The sequence below is a fragment of the Brienomyrus brachyistius genome, chromosome 21, assembly GCF_023856365.1.
Source record: "Brienomyrus brachyistius isolate T26 chromosome 21, BBRACH_0.4, whole genome shotgun sequence".
Classification (NCBI taxonomy): domain Eukaryota; kingdom Metazoa; phylum Chordata; class Actinopteri; order Osteoglossiformes; family Mormyridae; genus Brienomyrus; species Brienomyrus brachyistius.
Genome location: NC_064553.1, coordinates 15,706,135 through 15,730,146, shown reverse-complemented (window position 1 = coordinate 15,730,146; position 24,012 = coordinate 15,706,135). Strand labels below are relative to the sequence as shown.

Sequence of the window (24,012 nt, the reverse complement as noted above, 5' to 3'; positions counted from 1 at the left end):
CTTCTCTTATTTCAGGACGAAAGCTGTTTTTACTTTTTTAAAATTAGACTCAAATATATATTCACAAATTATACACGAGGGCATTTAAAACCTTTTGCAAATATGTCTGAAGCACATGTCTCCATGCTGCTAGACAGTAACGCTTTTTAAACATAAAAAACAGGCCCATTGAAACTGATGGAGAGAAACTTTGCATAAAGGCTCGATTTCGATAAGAAAATGTCCCTGAAAGTGCGAACAGTTTTGGCGTAAAATGCCACGATGAGCTGAATGCGGGCTTTTGGTTGAAACTCCGTCAGACAGGATGCCCGGGCTGTTTGACATAGTGATGCTTGTAACTGGTTTATCTCGTTCTCATTCTTCGTTCATTTTGTTTCTAAGACATTTCAATGAATATTTTCCCAGGAAGACTTGGTCATAATTCGTTTCCTTCAAAGAAAGACCAACACCCGAATTCGTGGTTTTATACGCGTCGGGGAATGTAAAAGCCGGCTTTTAAATATAATTTCAGTCGGTGGGAGAGAGAAAATATAATTGTCTAGATAGCAGGGCGTTTATTAAATTTAATGTGCGGTTTCAGTGAGCGCTTCCAGGCTTTTCCTGCATGAACAGAGGCTTTCCGCTGTGAGCGCTATATTAACTTGTATTTACTACACTGGTATGGAAAGGTGTTGTTTTTGGAAACGATTTGGGGCTGTTTTACCGATTGGTCGCTGTTGTGTTGAAGTTTGTCAAAACCTCTTCTTGAACTTCGGTTCAAAGTGATGGACATTTCTGTATGCAAATGACTTCATGCGAAAAATGAAGGAAACAAAAACACCTCTGAGAGCCTCCCACGTCATATTAGGTTTTTACTTTGCCAATTTGATTTTAAAAATGGAAAGTTACGGAATTCATTTAGCAGTCGGTTCTAAAATCCCCACAGCCGTGTAAATAATAATAATTCTATGTATTAAATAATCCCCCGCTATTCTAAATATGGTAGGTTTTTAGTGTTGTATGCTCCATGTACAGCGCTTACGTCCCAAGGAGGAACAGCAGTGATCCATCGCATTGCCGCACCCCCCACATGACAAACCACCTTCAGAATACCTCAGAACCTCCTTATAGGGCTGGATGTAGATTAACATCATACCCAGGACGAAGCAATTGCAGGTTAAGGGCCAAGCTTAAGGGAATAGAATTACTTTGGCTATTCATGGGATTTGAACCAGCAACCTTCTAGTTGCGGGCACAGATCCCTAGCCTCAGAGCCACCACTCTACAATGCATGTTTTTACGCATTGAACATATTTTATGTAACTGACTCCCACTCGACACCAGTCAAAATGCTTTAACGTGTGTTCACCAGCAGTAGATAATCTTTCATGTCTCAAATTAACATGCATTAACTAAACTCTTCGATTTTCCAGCCCCGACGGACATCCATCCCCGAGCTTTTTATTTATGAGAGGCGTGAAAAATGCCCGATGATGGGATGGATGCAGTATCCTTTGGGGTCCGTTTCCATGGAGACAGTGCACCAGTACGATCATGCACTGAATGCCTTTATGAATGTGGTAGTAATGTATTATATAACAACTGTTTGCTTGTGTCCCACTCAAAGGTACTCTGCGCGTGTTCTATTTTTCTGTCTTCCCGACATGCCGAAAGGTTGACCGCAGACATCTAGAAAAATCTGTATTTGATCAAAATGAGAGGCATGTTTCCTGGCGTAGCTGGTGTGTGTGGATGATCATTAGGTTTATAATGTCGGCAGGATTTTTTAAAAACTAAGATGAAATATGTAATTTGGGTGAGTTGCACATTTTCCTATATGCCTATTTGTCTGTATTTTATAGGATAGGGGGAGATTTCAAGGTTGACTACCGTGTGTTTTAAAAAACGTAACGCGCAATACCAACAGGTCCGCTATAATAACCAAAAGATGTTGGGAGAAGGTTGTTGTTCCACTTTTCTGCAAAGCGGGATTTCTGCATTTTCTGCTGCCACCTTGTGGTGAGAGTACACAGCGCGAGCTCGGCCGCAGTTCCCACTTGCCACGTTTCACAGCGGGACATTCTAAAACGCTTGAACTTAAATATGGTTTAATGTAGTGTAATGTAATGTAATGTATGGTTTAACAGCGACCAATAATCGCCAAATTTCTTTCAGACATATCTGGCCATGAAGACTTTCACCTGACGAAAATATCAAAACCAAAATGCCAGAAATATGGACTTTATCTCACGTTAGGCGTTTTCCTCTTCATTGAGGCCCATTATAAGGAAAAGAAAGCGTTCAAAAAGACAATAAATAAATGTAATGCAGACGCCCCCTACTGGCTACAGAAATGTAGGAAACCCCCTGGACTTGCCTCAAGCGCCAATCGATACCCCACTTGACGTCCATCCCATTGCCGTCCACGTTTAGTTATTGTTCGACTGCCTAGGAGGTTAATTTGATTAATATAGATTGCAGTTTAGGAACATTAACCCACGTTAAACCTTTCCTTCTAATGGGCCTCAATGGAGATGGAAATGCCGGACATGAGGTGAAGTACATGTTCCTAGCATTTCGGTTTTGATTTTTTGCCAGATGAAAGTCTTTATGACTGGATATGTCTGAGTGAAATGTGGTGATTGGTCACTGTTTGCTTCCAGCCAGATTTTAAGCTTTTTCACCTTAAGCGTTTTACACCGTCCCTTTCACAGCTCGACTAAGGTTGCGGGGGATCAGTCTGTCACCTCAGAAAGGCGACCCGAGACGCGATTGCAGACAAGGAATGCTGTGCTTATCGATGGGGCTACATCGATAACTATAACTATAGTCAATTCCAGTTTCCACTTTGCTATCATCCAGCGGGGGAGAGGGCAGTCTCCCCCACACAGCTTTGAGACAGAGAGCCCTGTGACCCACTTCGATCTCCAGGCCAATGGGGAAGCACATACAAGCAGTGGGGTTTCTAGTTAATAATTCTTCATGACTATTTTCCTATAACATACAGTATTGTGAGTGCTCTCTGCATAGCAAGTGTACTATGATTTAATAATTCATAGAAATCTGTCCTACTGAAAAATACTGATATGGTATGAAATGAATCAAAATAGTAACCAAGTTAAGATTCACTTATGTCCAGGATAGACAAAAGAGGATCTTCAAATTTTGCCCATTTGCCAAATGTACCCTGAGATCGTGGTGATTTCACGCTTTGTTTGTCTTCGTGGTGTGTGGCGCAGTGGGGCAGTGGTTAGCCCTCATGCCTCTGGGACCAGGGTTTGAGTCTCAGCCATCACTTAGTGTGTGGAGTCTGCATGATCTCCCTGTCTCCTCTGGGTATGCAGGTTTCTTCACAGTCTCAAAACATTCATCCATTTTTTTGAAACTGCTTGTCCTATTCAGGGTCATGGATGAACTAGAGCCTATGGGTGTAAGGCACGGAACAACCAAGGACTGGGTGTCAACCCATCGCACAGCACACTCACACACATGGGCAATTTGGTATCTTCAGTTTGCCTCAGCGTGTTTTAGGACTTGGGGGGGGGGGGGGGACACTGGGGTACCTGGAGGCCCCCAAAACAGGGAAAACAACCTGAAGATTATGTACAAAAGGCCCAAAAGAGAACATTCTGGAACTGATCATGCACAGTAAAACGGCTGTATCACCTTTAAAACTGCAGGGAATACCGATACATCAACCAAAACAGAACCAGAAGAAAGTGTTTATTTAGAAATTCACAGTTTCTAATGCACGACATCACTGTACTTACAGTTTCTCCCATGTCAGTAGTACTGGACAGTGTCGCTAAACAGGATGTCTTCCCACAGACCCTAAACCACGGTTCCGCCTCTCAGTGGCGAGTAAACTTCACGAAAGCTGGGCCGGTCACAGGAAATATGTACACAAAATGAAGACAAGTTTTAAAAGTGCTCACTGACAGCTAATACATTTTAAATAACGCAATTTCTATCCATTTGTTAGAACGCACATTGAAAGCATACTTAAAAACATTTACCCTATTAAAAAAACTTTACGTTGCATTTGCATTCGCAACCCATGTACGCAAATATTTATACCTCTGAAGGTAAATTCTGATAATCTCCTGCTCTAAGCAGACGTACTGTTTTTATGTCTTATAAAACATCGCTGCTATAAAATCCCATGCTCCCTTCGGGGTTAAAATAAAAAACCCTACACAAGAACCGCCTGCGTACATTTTGGACAGAGGCGATTCTCTTCACCTATCTATATAATCTGGACTTGAATTTACACAGCTGCCCATGAATAATAAATTAACGCTGAAGAATGATATCTAGCAGATGATAGAATGACAGGGGAATTTTTGTGAAGATGACAGACTGGAATGAGCCGCACGGAGACTGACAATGGGGGAAACTACAGTGTCGACCTGGATGTTCAGTCATAAATCCATGGTAAGGAAAGAGAGATTCTCCAGCAATGAGCGACTTCTGCAGGTTATTCGATCTGCTTGGAATGTCAGAGTTTACAGAAACGATTTAAAATATAAATAAATCTGAATGGACTCCAAACCCCGTAAAGCACAGACCAGAGATCCAGCTCAGTTTGCGCCTGATGTACAGGTGATTCGCGGAAGATTCATGGGAAAGTGGATTTAAAGGCTGGGTTTAGGGGAAAAAATGAAACTGGTTGAAATTAAGCATTTTTGCAGTTAAATACCCGTTCCACTAGACACCCAACAAACACAAACGTAATGATTTGCATTATTACTGAACTGCTTCATGCAGCCACTGAGATGTACAATGTCGTCCTGAGATAAGCGTAGCTGGCTGCAATCAATGCCTTTTTATACATGCATCTTAGAGAATTTACTTCATATTTGCATACTTTGTCAGTAAACGGCATTTTTCCTGTGGTGCTTCTAACTTCTGACACAAGGGGGAGCCATTGAAGCAAAAAAAAAAAAGGCCCCTGCATGGGGATGTCAGTTAGCAGTTAGAGCAGGGGTGGGTAATGTTATCCAGAAAGGGCCGCTGTGTATGTGGGGTTTCACTGCAACTCCCTACTGGCTGAAAATTCCTCACACCTGGGTTTGAACAGCTGACCTACAGGTTATCCCAGAAACCTGCACACACACTGACCCTTTGCAGGTAAGATTTGAGACCCCTGAGTTAGAGGCTCGAGCACTACAACTAGAGGTGGATTCAAAATGCTGCGTTTGCACAAGTCTGCATGTTGTGGGGGAACTAGTTTTCTTTTTCTTTTGGGGGGGGGGGGGGGGGGAGTTCCCAGCAATGTCATAAAACTACTGCAAGCCTGTTGTATTGAGGTGGGTATTATACCATGGGGGGGGGGTTATGACAAGTTATTTGTTGTCAAGTGCAGTGGATGGTGTTCATTTTTAAAATGAGAGAGGGGACAGGCGAGTGAGAAGAACGTTCTGGGGTTAAAGCCCAGATTCGATTGGGCTGTTGGTCTGGGAGGAGGGGAAAAGAGATGGGGAGGTCTGAAGGAGAAGGCACATAAAGCAAGAGGGATTGTTGAAGGTGGACGTCTCAGTCCACCCCTCTTCTCCCCTGGTATTGGTACGCTCCCCATTCTGTCCAGTCACATCTCTGCAGCTCAGACAGGGGAGTGTGAAGTCTGTCAAACAGGTCCCGAAAGGGCCGGCACCCGGAAGCCAGCAAGGCCCCCCCTCTGTGCGCCTGGAGGTGTGGCCAAGGTGTCGGCCAGTCTAGAGCGCCTCCGTCTGTAGCCCCGCCTCTCGGGCTTGCCCCTGATGGGAGGCTGCCCACTGCAGAGGCGGCTGCAGGCTGAGGCCGAGATTCCGCAGAAGTAGGACTCCTCAGAGTGGGAGGATCCCTCGGAGGAGCCCTCGGAGGTCGGGTCCACTACCCCCGGGGCGCGCATTAAGCCGCGCGGAAGTCTGCTGTAGTGCGCAGCCCCATTGGGCAGCGCGGAGGCTGGGACCAATGGCCGCAGTGTCTCCACCCCCTCTGCCTTTGTGGTGTGGAGCTTCTTCTAGGGGGGGAGGCAGAAAATATACATCCATGTCAAGTATTTTCATTGTCGTATGAACCAATGCCTGTACTTTTCATGCAATGTGGGGTCTGTAGGAATGGGGTTGGGGGAGGAACAAAAACCAATACGGTCCAACGGACCCCTACCTTTCTGTGCTCAGGAGGGCGCTTGAGAGGCTCTGTGTCAGCTGGAACTATGGAGCACAGACACGCAAATGTTAGACTGGCTGGGCAGGCTCGAACCCGGCACCCTGCGGCCAGCGTGTCAGATCAACACGCAGGGACGCCCACTTCAAAACATCTGAAACGATCATTCTGAAACCTTACCCTCAATCACCCTACAGAGACAGAAGTCACTGATGCGTCAGAAGAATATAAATCCATTTGAATTCTTACTTTTATGTTAAATGTGTGATTATTATATGTTATTACGAATATGTTTGAGAAGCGAGACCATCCAGATGGCGTCTGTCAGTAAATGCTGAGGGCGCCATTTTGAAACTATTGTTTCAAATGTTTCAAAACTGTCAAAACATCGAGGAGCTCTCGACAACCACCAATCTTGCCCAGCAAAACACCCAAATGCCAAGAAATCTTTCAAAAATATCCAGAGAAAGTTTTGAACTATTTTGCCAGTTTAAAAGCCAGTGGGAAGGCCGATCACGTGACTGCCACTCTGACCTGCAGCTGCAGTGCTGAGTCGAAAGCAGAAGCATCAGTAAGTTTTGAAACAATTTCAACCTGAATGTTATCACTGTGAGTATCTGAAACTGCACAGATGTCTGTTCGGGATTCCCCATCTGGGGATTCCCCTGCTGCTGGGCTTGGCATGTGACAGGCACTCAGATGTGGGTCCCTCAAGGACATCGAGGGCGTTTTCCGTTTGGGAGCAGATGCGGAGGCACTGGGTGTTTTTGGAGTCCCACTGTTTCCAAACTCCCAGAGTATGGGCGTGATTTCACAGTAACGGGAAACGCAGCCAGGTCTTGGGAACGTATGGGTCTGAACAGCTGAAGAAGTGCCTTACCTGGGGAAAACTGGAGCGACCGGGACCGCACCAGGGGACGGGGGACCTTCCGCAACAGGCTCATGTCATCATATGAGGAGAAACACCTAGAGAGGAAGAGAGAAAACGGCTCAGATATGACGGGGATGTCAGTCAAGTGCAAAGAATTACCATTAGAAGAAAGTCCAGAGATGTGTTTTATCTAAGACAGTCGACGTAACCCAGAGAGATGTGGTGGCATTTGTGCTATGTGCCTCTTAGGGCTCCAGTAGATGCCGTTGCTGTCAGGCTCTGGGAACGGAGGAGCAATGACTCTACAGCACTGGATGCAGAGCAGCACCCCAAGGGAGATGCAGAGGAGCAGGCTGAGCAGCAGGTAGGTCTGTCGGCTGGAGGCCTGTGGAGAAACCATGGTGAGATGTCGCTCTGGGCTGAAGCACCAGGCCGAGGGCGGCTCCCGACATGACCTTACCTCTCTCTGCAGGCTGTGCACCGTGGCTGACAGGTTGAAGAGCAGCTCGGAGATGTTGTGCACCTGGACCTGCAGAAGCTGGATGGACTCGGTCTGCTTGTGGTCCTGAGGGGCATTTAGGGTGATGTCAGCGTTAACAAAGGCTACCAGAACCAGCTGCGTTTTGAATAAAAGCGCAGAGTAGTAGTTCACCTGCTCCTCCGCCATTTTTGAGGTATTCTGAAGTTTGATGATGGTGGTGTTGAAGGCTTTCTGCATGTCGTCCATCTGCTTCTTATACCTGCAGAAATGGCACTTGCTCAGTTATGGGGGGGGGGAGAGACAGCTGGCCAATAGATAGACGGGTTAGTAATGCGGGGAGGGGGCAGTCGGCCAACAGACAAGCGTGTTAGTAACAGGTCACCTCTGGCTGAGTTCCTCCAGGTAGCGTCCGCTGAGGGACATGTTCATCTCCAAGGCTTTAATGCGGTTGCTCAGCCTCATGAAGACAGACTCCTTCTGGTTGGATCCATGCACATGGTTCCCATTGGCCAGATCGGAGAAGTTCTGCTCAGCATAAAAGTCTGTGGCGGTCCGGTGGACCTGCCCATTGCTGGAGGTAACACTGAGGAGGTCCTCCAGGGACTCTTCCTGTTTGTCTGGGAGCATCTGAGGCGGCTCCGGGGACTCTGCAGAGTCTGCCTCTTTCTGGGCCTCCCCAGGCACAGCCTGGCCTCCCTCTGGATCTCCTGGAGGAGCTGGCACCTCCGTGGCCAGGGGGGTCTCAGGAGGGAGGACTTGAGTGGGTGTGGTGGTGCCTCGGTGCTCAGTGTCAGCCCTGGGGTCCTCTGAGAAGCTGCGGATGGAGACACTGACCTCACTGCTGGTGTCAAGAGTCCGGCTCTCCTGCTGCTCCTGAGCACCTCCCCTCAAGGACATAGCCCCCTTCTCCAGGAGCTCCTGGCTTGAGGACATAGGCATCTCAACCGAAGATGTGCCGATGGTCCCGGTTGTAGTGATGAAGCCTTGTAGCAGAGGAGACGGGGACTGGCTGGGCTCCAGGGCTGGAGTCTCGGCCATATGAGTAGGGCCGTGGGGGACCTCCGTCTGCCCGGGAATCTCCTCAAGGGTGGAGGTGGCTTCTTCCTCAGGAAGTGGCTGCACGGTGTGGTCCAGATGTTGAGTCGGTGGGGTGTGGATGTCACCCTGACGCCTACGTCGCCGGCCCAGAGTGACGGAGCACCACAGGCGGAGGTACTCCAGAAAGGTGGCACGGCAGGAGATCCCAGAGAGCTCCTTGCAGAGGGCGTTGCTCTCCAGCTGCCTGGGATCAGGCCCCCCTGAGGTCAAGGGCTCCCCCTCCTGGTCATCAGGCTCCACTGCAGTCACAGTTACCCGGTCAGATTCTTCCTCGTCCTCCTCATCCTCCACAAGGACCACAATCGGACTCTCTTCTGGCACGGGGGGCCCTGGATCCTCAGGAAGATCCGGCAATTCCGGATCCACAGTCTCATTCCTGGGGGGAGCACAACATGACCAAACCATCACCAAAGTCTGACCTGGCTGAGCTACAGTGAATTAAACAGCTGATACAGTAATTAAACACAAAAACCCCCAGGTGGCGGCTGACGGGCATGATACTAATTAACCACCGCATCCATGTGAAGCACCCCCCCCCCCCCCCCCCCCCGTGTGATCCGGTGGTTCTTGTGTGACACTCACTCTGGGACGGAGGTGGGGGGGAGGCTAAGCAGGGTCTCTGTCACAGAGGAATCATCAGTCACATTCGCAGCCTCCGCAGACACGTTTCCTGGGGGGAGAGGGTGGCTTTAATACTCGGTGGATTACCAGGGTAACGATGGCGGGATAGCGGGAAACGTCGGGGCCTCGTACCGTCCTGAGTGGCACTGCCCCCCAACACGTTGACCGCAAGGTTGTTCACCATATTCAGGATGGCATCTATAGCAAAAAAACACGCACATACGCACACAGACACACAGTGAAAAGCCACATGGAGACAATCAGCCCCCACAGGGGCAGGGTTAGGTTACATTTTGCTGCAATGCTTTAACGGTGCCCCCTACAGGTTTACAGGGAAACTGACTTTTAATTTAATCATTAATATCACTCGCTGTGTGTAACCAATGGACTCGATTGAAGGGTCCATGTGGAGGAAGGAGGACACATTTATTCCCTGAAGAGTGTAAAACGACCCCGAACTCGTACCCGTGGCAGAGTCGATCAGGTTCTTGGAGGATTTGTCATCGACGGGTACGTAGCCGGGAAGGAAATCTGTGAGGGAGAGAGAGCAAGAGACGGCATTAAGGGCATTAAATGAGCAACTGCTCGCTCTCAAGCATGTTCAGCCCACCGTCCGACCGGCTCACCATAATCCTCATCCAGATCCTCGGTTCGGTCGGAAGGGAACTGCAACTCGGAGATCTCCTCGTACTCCTCTACCATGCTGGTCCCAAACACCCTGCGGAGTCCAATCGCCATCCAGCACGTCAGCTTCATGATCATTTAAAGCATAAATCATTCAGTGGGTGCTACAGTAAAATCCCGTTATAGTGGACTCGCATATAACGGAATATCGTCTATAACGGACAAGGTCCGCTGGTCCCGGCCATGCACCTTTAAGAACATGCAGAAAAAGCATCGAATATAGCGGACTCACATATAACGGAATTTCGCTTATAACGGACAAACAATTTGGTCCCCAGGGCCGCTTTTAACTGTAGTTTTGTTCGGCTATAACAGACATGCAGGCTCCGCCTACAAGGCGCGCGGTGTGCCGGTGATATCCAGCTCAAATACATAGTCGGGATTATTAATAGTCAGGCATCTGATCAGGTAAAGTTGGATTACTACATGTACAATATAATAATCTATACCACAAGTGTGTCTGCTGTGGTGTGGCATGAGTAAATAGTGTCCTGTAGTTGTGTTCTGGGCTACAGCAACTCTGGATATAACGGACTCTGGATATAACGGGCTTTGGATATAACGGACTTTGGATATAATGGACTGTTTTGCCAGGTCCCTTGAAGTCCTTTATAACTGGATTTTACTGTAGTGCAAAATATAATTGAAAACGCACAATAACGACACAGTGAGATAACGAGCCAAAAAGGTGTTCACAGACACGGTACCTGATCAGGCTGAGGGGGCAGAAATGTTCAGACCCAAAATGGGACAGCAGTTCCACCTACAGGGGGCACGATTTTTAAGAAACAGATTAAGAAAAGGTTCTATCATAAAACATGTATCAGTTTAAAAAATAGCTAGGAGTGAGAATGACGGTTATGCCACGACAGCGCTAACCTTGATGTACTTGATGAACGTCTGAAGCGATGGAACGGAGAAGAAGAGGGAAAAAAGTGAGCGTGGAGGCCAGCTTCATGCCAAGAGCAACTTAGCAACCAGAGATTAAAAAAGCACTCAGATAACCTAGAAACATGGGGGAGGGGGGCTAAAAGGGGGTCAGTAAGGGTCTGGGGGCATGCCAGAGGATTGGGGCGAATCAGGCACGTTCCACATGCAAGCCTGACTGCCTGTGTGCATGAAATGGCTACTGGCAGAGTTTTGCAGCATTTTAGCTCAGTTCCAGATCACTGAAGGTCTCTACTGACTACAGATCAAGAGACAGGAAGTTAGAAACGACAGGGCATGAGACAGGACATGCGAGAGGGCATGCTCGGGGGGGGGCATGCTCCAAAGGGGGCCTCTTCTAGAGCCTGGGGGGTTCACATGACTACCATCTGCTGGTGTCTCTAATGAAAGTCGGTATGTTGGGCTGGTGTCCGCAAACCCTAGGCTGTAGGATTGCTGAGATTTTGCAGACCTTAACTGCACTGAGATTCACCCTGTAAATAAAGGTGACAAGCTCCTTACTGATGGCTTAAGAGGGGCTGTGCTGGAAAATCTCTTAGGACTCGATCAACGCTCTGACCAGCTCTGGCAGACTGTCCTTGGCATCTCCCATGATGCATCGGGGCTGGCCCTACCTTGACGTATTTGGCGTAGAGCTGCTCGTCCAGCGGGAAGCTCTGCACCGTGCGTTTGTCCTGGGCGTGGAAGGTGCCCAGCTTCATCCACTTGTTGGTCGGATACCTGGCAGAGGGAGATGGAGGAAGAGAAGGCTAAGCAGCCTGGAGCTTCGCTTGATACACAGCTAAGGTGTGTCGGAGGCAGAATGTGGCTGACCGGTCGCTGATGGACACCAGGAAGTCCTTGGGCGTGGAAGAGAACAGCTCAAAGTTGGCGATGTCCAGCTGCTTCACCTGGATGGGTTCGCACAGCTCTATGACAAACCTGGGAGGAGGAAGCAGCTGGTAAAGAGCTCAGGAGTCTCCAGAGGTCACGTTGCTGAGCACAGGTACCATGCCCTCAGCTCAGGACTGCTAAGCACACCTCAACACGCTCGCCAACACAGACCGGTAAGCAAAACACAAGAAAAACACAAAAATATAAAAGTAAAAAATAATATATAGCAAACTGAAAAGAATATACAAGAAAACAAGCTTCTGACAGTCACAGAAATGGGATGGAGCTTCTGGTTTTGAATTGCACTTTCCCCAAAGGTTACTGCTGACTTTGGGGTCTACCATGACATATAGTACAGAAGAGTGTGAACTCACCAGATCTTGTTGCTGCAGGGGTTGAGCATGTAGAGGTCCATGTTCTCCATGAGAATCGCTGAGGTGCTCTGAAAAGCACGGACCTTCTCACCAACCGTTCGACTTGAGACATGAGAGAGACTGTCCCATCTCTTAACACGCTTACTCTTAGACACATCAAGCCTTTAAGAACTAATGGGTTCGCAGGTGTATCCAAGACGGCTTTCAGGAACATATAGATCTGAGATCTGGAGCATATTCTGGATGGTGACATGAACCATCAATCTTTTAAATGCCTCCATGTCAGGGTTTCAGAGGGTTTGGAGACCTTCAGAGTGTTAGAGTGTATCTGTGTATTTTATCATATTATTATCCTCTTATATGTGTACGTGCAACCCTTAACAACTAACCCATGGCCCAGAAAGGGTTGCAGACAAGATGTCCTCACAGGGGCCTACCAGATTGTGACGCAGGAATAAGAGACCTTGAGAAAGGAAACAGATTCTGTCAGCATAGCAGGGGGCCCACCTTGAGATATGTAATGCTTTGTATTAACCCTGTTTCACGGAGGCCTCACACAGCATTGACTAGTTAAAGACAAGACCCATGTAACCCCTCCCCTACCCTATAAATAAAGAAGCCAAGGGACTGTCCGGTGTGACACTCAACAGAGGCGCAGATACTGTCTGTTGCACCTGAAGTGGGCACCCTTGCGCAAGTAAAACAGAAAGACGTGTGCTGTCTCGATTATTCCTGGGTCCTAGAAGTGGAAGTGTGTGAGTAGTAAGCTGCGGCGCTTCCTCACACAGGAGATTGTAGGAGTGAAAGCTACGGCGCTTTCTCCAACATAACTAGATTGTAGGAGTGAAAGCTACGGCGCTTTCTCCTAACACAGAGTGCGCAGGGCACAGGGCTGGGAGTCACCCTGGATGGGATGCCAGTCCATCGCATGGCAGACACAAACAGTCATAGTCATACGCACTATAATCTTAAGACGGTTCCTGAAGGTCAGCAATGGTACCTTGGCCTCAGTGTTCGCTGCCAGGACTTTGGCTCCACATTCCACCGATGCATAGTTATTAAAGTTCTGCACCTTCTTCATGACGACAGGGCTGCCATTGGAGGATGATGAGTGGGCAGACTGGCCTATCAGAGGAAGAGACGGACCTCACAGAAGGCAAACACCTGACGGGTGAGGGTGACTTCTCACCCCAAGTCTTCACAGATTAAATCTGAATTCACCATGTGTGACTTCTGTACCCCACATTCCTCCTCCTCATCATCATCATCATCATCAGCACAACTCACAGTGTGTTAGATCTGCATCTATCAGGGTGCCCCCATCAGGAAAGGTGACTCACTTTTCTCCTTCTCCATCATCTTCTTCTTCCACTCGTCAAAGGTGGGGATGTCACCATGGTCTTTGCCAGGGATGGATGGGTCCTCCTTGCCACTGGGAGTGTCGACGGCCTGTCATCGGCGGCAGAAGCAAAATCCCCGTGAGCAGCAAACTCACCAGGTGACCTACAACCTGTGCCCTGCGACAAACCTGTTTACCAATGAGCAGCTCCCGCAGAGGCTAAGGGACACACAACTTGCCTGTAGATCACAGTGACCATCTCCAGACGTACAACTGATAGAATCAGCAGCTCAGTCTATGTGAAGCAGGCAGTAACATTTACATGACATACAGAAGCCAGGAGTTGCGACTAGAAGTCCAAGACCAGAGCAAGTAGGAGGTCCAGCATGTTTCACACGCTCGCACACACACGCACACACACACACCATATCATATTAGTTCATACATCACCATTACTGAGGCTAATGTGACCCACACTGCCAGCGATACAATACATTAGATACACATTAAGCAACTAATGCGATACGACATGATTCACCCCTATTGCGATGCAGTGCAATTCAACACAATTTGATTGAACACAATGTGATTCAATGCGATATGATGCCAAAGAATATGACACTATGCAATTCAATACAGTACAGATACAGAACAGTTCAGAAAGGGGGAATCAATCTAAAAATTACTGGTCAAATATATTACTCGTCAAATATAAAATTACTGGTCAAAAATGATTTGTCACATTTCTAGAAAAAAGGCCTTATTAATTATTAATAAATCTGATTTTACCAACACAGAAATGTTAGAAACGATGCATCCCGAGTTCATCCTAAATTGTATCTGTTGTACACTTTATAAAATGAGGCAGTCCATCATAAACTCTTATTCCGGTGCACCGTTGCGAATGGGGGACTCTTACCATCCCTATATTATGTACATCATATATACAACACTGCAATACTGTAAGCAAGTTGACATATTCCGTTTTTTTAATATCTAATGTTTAAGAAAATTGTCATATAGTATAAAGAACACACCACCACACGCAAGTTCTCTTTTTATGCTATCAGAACAGTGGGATTCACATTTATAACTGTAACACCCAATACCAGCTATTTTCTGTGTAATAAAGAAATTAACATTTGTCTATATCAGTAAAACAATCTAATAAAAGTCCATGGAAAAATTAGTCAACATTTCAACTACATACGGCGAGAAGCCCGAACTCTTTCGGACTCAGCCATTGATAACAGACGCTATGGTCAGCTAGGTTTTCTAATGCTAACGTTAGCGGTGCGTCGTACGCTACGTCCGGTGTCTGGTCAGTCTGTGGTTTTTGAGAATCGATACAAAATATTGCGCAAGATTAATGTGATGTGTCTGCAGTAATTAGCATGGTCCTCGAAGGATGTCATAGACACTGAAATTGCCCTTAATATGAAAAAGGCAAGGGTGTAAAATTTGGACTGCTAACTCGAGTGTGATTTTCAATTCCAGACCAGTCTGCACACGCATTTACATGCATGCAACAGTTTTATTACCTCGTAACTAGTCTGTAGGGTTTGCTGACTGTCCCAACGCTTTTCAGGTAGCTCATTTTAGGTTTATAATGGAACAATATAGATTTGCCGTATGATTTCCAGCTTGAGCCTCACGTCTAATGCGTGAGTCTTGTTTTTATACTCTTAACATATCATTATAATAAGCGGCTTCTTGGCATCACTAAAATATACCGCACATTGTTTTACTTACATTCCACTAAAATGCATAAATAGATAAATAAAACGAACAAACAAAGTTACGTTTCACTTTAAACCAACATGGCAGCGCGCCCTTATCCGCCATTTTAAAGAAACCAGTTAAATCCGAGCCGCGCTTCATCCGAACAGAAAATACCGGATAAGTGTTTGGCCAAAGCAGAACCCACAAGTTTATCCTGAAGTTGTTTAGCCAAGTCAGGGACCAGGTTAGCTTCAGGTTAGCAACTTTTGGTACTGACTGACCTAGACTGTAATGTACATTTGACGGGAAATCGCAGGTTTCCGTCAGTTTACCTGGTTTAACACAGCTGCTTGGTTACCAACTAAACCAGAGTTCTGGGTTACCCATCTGGGGTTAAACATGATCCATGTCGATTAAAAGAGATATTTCGACATAAACGTCTTCATTTTAAACAATGCTATGATAGCTTGAGGCCCAAAGTAAAAAAAGAGAAATTCAGCCGATTAGCCGCTAGCGTGCTAATTCCGGTCCCGAAAAGACAGACTGTCTCAATAAAATGTGATATTTAACAAACGTGTCAACCAGCAGTAGTAGCATTTATTAATATCCGTGCGTTATGACTGAAATGAGCTCATGTCAAACCATGGTCTTATACACAAGAAGAAAGGAGCACACAAAGTTGATTTTAAATATATTTATATTTATTTACTTATACTTAACCTATATATTATATATTTACTTATATTTAACCTATATATTACAGATATATTTACTTATATTTAACCCATATATATTACAGATATATTTACTTATATTTAACCTATATATTACAGATATATTTACTTGTATTTAACCCATATATATTACATATATTTACTTATTTAACCTATATATTACATATATATTTACTTATATTTAACCCATATATATTTACTTATATTTAACCCATATATATTTACTTTTACTGAACCTATGTATAATACATGCATATTTACATTTATTTACATATATACATTATATACATGGAGCAGGGACTAATGTCTCGCTCTCTTCTTTGGAGGCTCTTTGGCCGGGGGCTCGTCCCACACATCGACCTCGATCAGGGGGGCATAACCCTTCAGCCCCGGGTTGCCAGAGGTCTCCGCGATGTCAATTATATTTTTGTCTCCCACCTGTTCGGTGAATTTCGGGCAGGAGACGGCAACCCACAGGCGCTGCTTTATCCTGCGCCCCAGATCGAGGGAGTGGGGGCGAGGTCGGCCAGAAGGGTAGAGCAGCCTTGGTTCCACGAGCCGCCGGTACATCGCCCTGTACTCCTCCACGCTGCGCCCGTGGATCCTCAGCGGCTCTGTCCTCCTGGCCTCCCAAAGAGCCTCCAAGGCTGGGTCTGTGGGATCCTTTGGGGGTAAGGGTTGGAGATCCGGGAGATCCGCTGCATTTAGGGCTCGACGCTCGTCCCGGGCCTTCTGCTGCCTCTGATCTGCCTCTTGAATCAGTGTAACCTGAGACTCGCATTTTGGAAACAATATTGAAATTAATGCATGATATATTTGATGGATATTTTAACCAGAGAAGTTACAAAAATATTAACTTCAAACTTACCTCCTCCATCATGTGGATTTCAATCCAAAATAATCTGAAGACAACGTAGTAGTTCAGCAGGAGTTGAAAATCGGTCTTGATCGCAGAATGGTCAGGAGTCTGTCTGTCTGCTGTTATGATTCAAACTTTGTAAAATGCTGGTGATAACACTGCAGAATATTTGCGATGATTTAAGATGCTGGGCACCATGGATTCCCAAAGTAAACAACAAATCTTTGTATGAACAGCTTAAACTCAACTGATGTGCTGGTAAATGGTATAATAAATAGTATAATAAATATCTAGCCTGGCTGTGGAGGATGTCATTGATATTTCTAGCTGGCAGGAATGACCTTCAGATTTTTACATGTAAAACCTGTACAGATGTTCTATTTGGTCAGTCTGCCATTTGTACTGCACATTACCACAGTATGAATAAAGAGCAAGTAGCTCTTCTGGAAGAACCCAACTTCCATCATCCTGTTCTGGTCAGGATCTCAGTGGGCCTGGAGCCTATACTGAGCAGCGCAGGGCATGAGGCTGTACCCCATCCCTAACGTTGGATGGGATGGCCAGGCCATCGCAGGGGAGATACCCAGTCATACATTGTAGGCATATAAATGGTGTCACTCAGCTAAACTGCATGACCAGAGTAGTTATGGGATTCCTATCTAATATGGTGAGATCATGCACCCCCCTCCCCCCCCAGCCCTGGAGGTATGAGGCATCGGTGCCAGTGTCCACTGTGCCACTCTTCTAGAACATATTAGTAAATGTCCACACCACTCATATTTGTAACACTATAGTTCAGGAGTGTCTGTGTGGCCAGTTTAACCACAGTTTTCATTATTTTCATTTTTTCGGAAGCTTTTTAAATTCCGGGTTCTTTTGAGAACTAAAATTGCAATTGTAATGCTGTTAACAATGTGTACTGGATGCATATCTGACTTTCAGAGTTTTTTTAGTCCTGCTCTCTGTTTAGCCCAGTTCCTTAGTTGTGTTACTTAATGATTTCTTTAGTTCATTCTTATTTCTCCCAGCTTGTTTCGGACCCCTCGCGGTCTTTTTGCTTAGTATTTTACCCCAGGGTGCTCTGTTTTTCTTTAATAAACCCCATTTTCGTCTTGGAGCTGCTAGTGGATCATCACCTTTTTCCTGCCTGTGCCATAAAAGATTAGCCTTTTCAGAAAGTATAGGCAGCGCTGTGCTTCGCCTACTACCACTTAGACGTTTTTTGTTGCAAGCACAGGTCACAGACCTGTCTTCAAATTTTATATTGCAAGTTTAGTGACAAACACCGAAAATAATTGCCAGGTCACAAGCACAGACCCCCTCTAGCCTTTAAGACAAGGGGGGCAAATAAATAATCCAAGTGTGCAGAAAATCAATAAAATGAAAATTAGACACAAACTAATTCAACTCAAGAAAGAAAATATTATTAAGCTAAGAGAAGTAGAGTTTTTAAGTTTACCATTCATGTAGTACTGGAGACTCACTCAGACCATAGAATCATACAGAATAGCATTAAAGACACAATTTAGTAATTTAAGCATCCAAAATGAGTAAAAGAGGGGCAGGGCGACTGCTCATTTGTACTACTCCCTGTATACTTTCTCATAATGCTACACCATGGGGTTCCTACAACAGGCCTTGAAGAAACCTCTGTCCGGGACAGGTTACTTGTCATACAGGTGGACCACAGTCATCATCAATGATGAGATAAATACCTATTTCATTAAATGATTTAAAAATAACACTTGAATATTCTAATGGAACGGTAATTCAACGTGTACCGGCAAGAAACCTTCAGCATACAACACAATGTTTTAAGCAGCAGACATGCTTTAATCACAGGACTTGTTCACCATGTCACATTAGGCAAACAGTCTTGTCCTGACAAACTGCAACTACTGTACAAGAGACGTATCCAAGAAACGGTCATATATAACATGCCTTCAGAAATTCATGACACACTGTCTGATATTGCAATACAGTTCATAAAAATGCCCAGGGGGAACCTAAAACAAAAGGAAGATGACACTTCACGATTCTAATACACATATCACTTAATTTCAGAGTACCGCAATTCACATAACTTCTACTATAAGAATCCCACACCGACATGCCAGTTAAAATCAGGCTCAGATGACGCTTCTAGCTGCAGAAGAAAAATACATTTGTGACCAACTTAAATTCGGCCTCAATGTCTGCCTCTTAAAATGCGACACTTCATTCCCAATATATTTGTCTAAATACAAATAGATTTCATAATGCGGTCGATTTGCTGAGCAATACATGATCTGTCTATACATATCCAGGCGACGGCTTTTTGTTCCGCTGATACAATCATGTAACCTTGTTAGCTTTGACATGTGGTGACATTACAGTGACATTGTTTTAAAATACTCTACAGTAAAATAGAACAAGTGTAAGGTGATTAGAGGCTACTTGAATAAAATTAAGAATGTCGACAAAACAGAATGAACCTTTAAATGTTTCACGTTAAAGAAAGCGTCTATGTTTGTATGTTAAACACCTGTTGGCATAAGCGCATGCAGTTTACGACCGTATGCTTCTCCATCACCTATCAAACACTAGGCCCGACGGTGCTTAGACAACCACACATAACATGCAAACCAGAAAAATATGCACATGCTTCTGGTGGATTTCAATAGTTTTGTATGTTTATTTTTTATTTATTTAAATGTCGATTAGGTTTTCTTCTAAACCGTGTATGTACTGAATGAAAAATACAGCAAGCTTTAAGACCAGCTAAAGATGGTATTGCTAGCCAGCTCCCTCCTGGCGTTGACCGCAGCATTAAGAGCAAATATACACGAACCTGGCTAAAGTGTCTCGGGGATAGTTAGCCGCATCTTAGAAACGTAAGAGCCCCACTGTTCGCAGCGTTACATCAGCTAGCGGCTCGCGCCACACCGCACACTCCCTCGTGCTCAGTGCCATTGACGTGTCCGACATATTACCGTCTCCATTTCCCTTACTAACCGATAGGTGGTAAAGTAAGAAAATGAAACTTCGCTCACTTTTCGCTCAGAAATCTCACTGCAAAGTGGATGACGACTGGTTCTGTTGAATTAGGACTAAGTTTCATTAAGTGTGACACATGGTGCAGCTCAGTTACTGGTGTTAACATGGCATCCTCAGTAAGCATCTCAAATCAGGCACCCGGATGCTATAAGCATAGGCCTCGGGGGTCACCTTGTAGGAAAGCCAACATTTACTGAAAAGCCATCTTTATTAAAAAATAACTAAGGCTTTATTCTTTAAAGTCTTTAACGTGTTTTAATGCGACTGCTAAATGCATTTTTCTAGCTCGTACTGTTATAAATTAAATGCTGTTAACCAGGTGCACTCGTAGTTACAGCTTTCTCTGGACCTGACCCTACACTGGGTACATGCATGGGGACCATTGCTGACATAAGGATCTAATGCCTAGGTGTCGAGTCTCACGGTTAAAACCCCCAGTCCCCGTGTGGCTCGGGGTTCATCAGCTGGTAAAGATTGGTAGATTCCATGAGAGGTACCCCTTTAAATACGCTTTATTCCCACCACCTCACAAAATTAGTACATTTTAAAAACACAACCGTGGTGCATACATATAACAAAACATATGTACAACTTTTATTTTGAATAATAAAACACACGGTCATGGTACATTTTAAAAACTCATTTGATAAATGTACATAAACATTTTTGTACAAGCTTGAAAAATACAACACACGAGTACATGATACATTTTGAAACACTTGTGCAACTTTGAAAATAAAAAAACTTTATGTTACATTAACAAAATCTCCTTTGATAAAAACCCTACAAAATTTTTACAACTTTGCTTTTGTAAAATAAAAGCCATGTTCATATTAGATTTCAAAACTAATTCACAAAATGAATGCATAAAACTTTGTACATTTTAAAAATACGTTTGTGCTGCAAACAAATAACAGAATGTTTTTGTAAAACACCCTGTTGGGTTATAAGTGAACAGTAGTAGGTCTAAGGTTGCCACCACCGTTGAGAACTACATTTCCCATAATGCACCAGCAAAATGGCTGCTGATCACAAATGAAAACACCTGAACAGGAATGGTAGCTCAGTCTTCAAACAAGCCAAGGAACAGCACAGCAAGCTCTACTCAAGAGTTTACTCCAAAGACACCAATGGTTGGTAAATGTTATTAGGTTATATTAGTTAAAAAGAATTAAAATGCAAAAGCTTTCATTTTGATTTAATTGTCTGTTTGACGTTTGATTGTCTTTATTACATTTGATGTTTAACTGTTCTGTTGTTTGAAGCGAGCATTTAATGGAATTTATTATTTGATTTAACTTAATTCACTAGATTAATTTTATTAATTCATTTGAAATACTTAGAATGGTTCATTTGTTTACCTTAATTTAATTAATATAATCTAAAAATCTCATGTATTGTTTTAACATCTTACAGAATGACATGGTGAACCTCTGTGTCTGTGCTTTGTAGGTTATCAACCTGACGGTTCAAACATTGGTTGATTAACTTGAAACCAACAAGTCTAAGTTGGTAAATAAAACTCAACGAAAGGTGAATCAAGAGTTGTCCCGGTGTGTCCTTTTGGAGTGGAACTAGAGTGGAACTTAACACACCCCAAACATCTTACATCTTAAAACATCTGTACATCTTACTTTGAAAAACTTTCATGTTACATTTTAAAACATCTGTTTATCTGAAAAACTTTCATGTCACATTTTAAAACATTTGTACATCTTACTTTGAAAAATTTTCACGTTACATTTTAAAACATTTGTACATCTTACTTTGAAAAACTTTCACGTTACATTTTAAAACATTTGTACATCTTACTTTGAAAAACTTTCATGTCACATTTTAAAACATTTGTACATCTTACCTAAAAAAAATTTCATGTCAGATTTTAAACATTTGTACATCTTACTTTGAAAAACTTTCATGTTACGTCTTAAAATATTTGTGTAACTAAAAACTATGGTCAAGATATATTACCATTCTTTAAAGTTTTTAATGTGTATTTGCATTTAATGTGTAAATGCAGCTTACTGGTTGCTATTAAATGTAATTAAATAAGCATGTACACCTTCTTTAAAATAACAAGACTATATCCTAAATTCTTACACCCTTGCCTGATTCCACAGTTCCTACCCCCCACTTATGTGCCCCCCCCCCCTCCCACCCTTCCATGACTTGTGAGATAAGGAAAGCACACTTCCCAACCTTTGGTTGTGCGCTTGTGCGCATGCTTGGGGTTTTGCTCTGTGTGTGTGTGTGTGTAGGTTGTTCATCTTGCGTCCAAAGTTAAGGTTATATTTTATACTACTTTAAAATAACACATTTTTGTTTGACTGTTTAACAAACACATCTAAAGTGTTTATACATTTAAACATTAACAAAAGCTGTTAATGTCTTTTCTTTAAAATTTACAAGTCTATTTTGTGTGGTTTTTCACAATAAGACTCATGAACGACTAAGTTAGTATGTTTTGGGGTCTGTATACACATCGCGGTCCTATACTTTCACAGACCTAAAGTTAAACTTTAAAGCCCCTGACCACCGGTGTGTGTGTGTGTGTGTGTGTTTGTGTGTTGGTGCACATGAGCATGAATATACATTTACTGAAAAAACATATTTATTAAAATAACTAAGGCTTTATTCTGTCAAAACAATTTTTAAATAATACCAGCAGATAAATGGGGTCGTTATAGTGATCTGTAGTCTCCCTGCATAGTGGATGATTGCTGACACTGTTGAATTTGAACTATGTTTCATTAACTATCAAACAGTCTGCAGCTCCGTTACCGTTGTAAACTTAGCATTGTACTCCAGCAAGCATCTCAGATCAAGCTTGTAGATTATATAAGCTGGGGCCGTGGGCACCTTGTAGGATGTCTTTATTAAAATAACTAAGACCTTATTCTTTAAAGTTTTTTTAATGTGTATTTGCAGCATGGTGCTAAATGCAGCTTACTGGTTCCTATTAAATATAATTAAATAATCATGTACACCTTCTTTAAAATAACAAGACTAAATCCTAAATTCTTGCACCCCTGCCTGATTCCACAGTTCCTACCCCACACTTATGTGGCCCCCCTCCCACCCTTCCATGACTTGTGAGATAAGAAAAGCAGACTTCTGCCTGCCTGGTCGGTCATTTCTAGCTGCTATTTAGGTTCTTCCTCAAATCCTGTTGCCTAAATGACTTATATCCCACTCATATTAATTTAAAATTTCGCTATAACAAAACAATCCTTATACATTTTAATAAAAAACATGAACTATATATGTTTGGTGTTTTTTTGATTGAGCAAACTCTTTTGTGTTTTTGTGTGCGTGTCCGATACAACTGTAGTTTGTATCAACTTTTTTTTAGTTTGACCTCCGGGGTGTGTGTTTGTCCGCATGCGCGTGAATAAACATTTACTGAAAAACATATTTATTAAAATAACTAAGACTTTATTCTGTCAAAGTTTTTAAAAATGTGTTTTGATGCATGTCACTAAATGTTGCTTAATAGTACCTAACCGGGGGTGCTCCCCCAGAGACAGTTGCTAGTCCATTTATTCTTTTAAAGACTACTGATTCCAATTTGGTGCCATATGCTTTTATCTTGTAGGCCGTAGGATAGCTCCATTTCTACCAGCTATAGGCCATGGTACGTCTGGGCTATTATGCTTAAATTCTTTATTAATTAGCGTTGGCTATGTGCTTTATAACACTGCTGATTCAGGTCTCTTGTAGATTTTCTCTTGACCGGTCAGCGCACTCTCTCTCTTGTACATAGAATAAACAGAGAATACCTATTATTAGAATGTTAATTTAATTTGATTTAATTAATTAGCATTTTTATCACGCGAATAAAAGAAATAATATACTCACCGGGTAAGGCCTGGATGAAACTTGTGGCTCTTTGGCTGGCAGGAAGGGTAAGACCTCGAAGATACTTGTGCCTCTGCCCTAGGAGGAATAGGCCCCCCCGCTCGCCGCAATATCAACCGGGTGCAGTCATATCGTTTCTCTGTTAACCCATATCTGTACTGTCATGTATGAAAAACAGGATTTACTGGGAGCCAAGGTATCCAACTTGATGTATGGCCCGAGTCGTTAGAGACGACCTTCAAAAGTATGGCCCCATACGCTGATGTAATACGCTTGCGTGTCTTTACTAGATTATTTAATTGCAATTAACCAGGTGCACTCATATCTGTACTTGTGCGAGGTCATATATGGAAAACAAAGCTTCAAACTGATTTTACTGGGGGTGCAT

At 43.9% G+C, this 24,012-nt stretch overlaps 3 protein-coding genes across 5 annotated transcripts in view; all 3 read right to left on the bottom strand.

The window, feature by feature from the left end:
* Positions 1-3,685: 3,685 nt before the first annotated feature.
* On the bottom strand, positions 3,686-9,078 carry LOC125716660 (SUN domain-containing ossification factor-like). Of its 2 annotated transcripts, none has more exons than XM_048989230.1 (7): positions 7,861-9,078; positions 7,650-7,737; positions 7,458-7,562; positions 7,240-7,382; positions 7,007-7,092; positions 6,127-6,173; positions 3,686-5,977 (listed from the first exon to the last, which is right to left on the bottom strand). In XM_048989230.1, exons 1-7 carry the CDS (start codon positions 8,979-8,981, stop codon positions 5,606-5,608), a joined length of 1,962 nt encoding a protein of 653 aa, XP_048845187.1. In that variant the 5' UTR covers positions 8,982-9,078; the 3' UTR covers positions 3,686-5,605. The 2 variants fall into 2 exon arrangements, with proteins under 2 accessions (XP_048845187.1, XP_048845185.1); XM_048989228.1 differs by having other exon boundaries at positions 3,686-5,980; positions 7,861-9,077.
* A 3,914-nt stretch (positions 9,079-12,992) lies between these two features.
* Positions 12,993-24,012, bottom strand: part of LOC125716679 (SUN domain-containing ossification factor-like) — a gene marked incomplete at its 3' end in the record, with an annotated part of 45,654 nt that continues 34,634 nt past the window's right edge. Inside the window, exons 2-3 of the mRNA XM_048989265.1 lie at positions 13,417-13,525; positions 12,993-13,201 (exon numbers count right to left, since the gene is read on the bottom strand). Of these exons, the coding sequence (XP_048845222.1) occupies positions 12,993-13,201; positions 13,417-13,435 (228 nt within the window). The remainder of the gene's footprint in view (positions 13,202-13,416; positions 13,526-24,012) is intronic.
* On the bottom strand, positions 15,990-17,570 carry LOC125716671 (uncharacterized protein C22orf31-like). 2 transcript variants are annotated; one of them, XM_048989246.1, is made up of 2 exons: positions 16,740-17,570; positions 15,990-16,645 (listed from the first exon to the last, which is right to left on the bottom strand). In XM_048989246.1, the coding sequence occupies exons 1-2, from the start codon at positions 16,749-16,751 to the stop codon at positions 16,172-16,174; spliced, it is 486 nt and encodes a 161-aa protein (XP_048845203.1). In that variant the 5' UTR covers positions 16,752-17,570; the 3' UTR covers positions 15,990-16,171. The 2 variants fall into 2 exon arrangements, with proteins under 2 accessions (XP_048845203.1, XP_048845204.1); XM_048989247.1 differs by having other exon boundaries at positions 15,996-16,639; positions 16,740-17,567.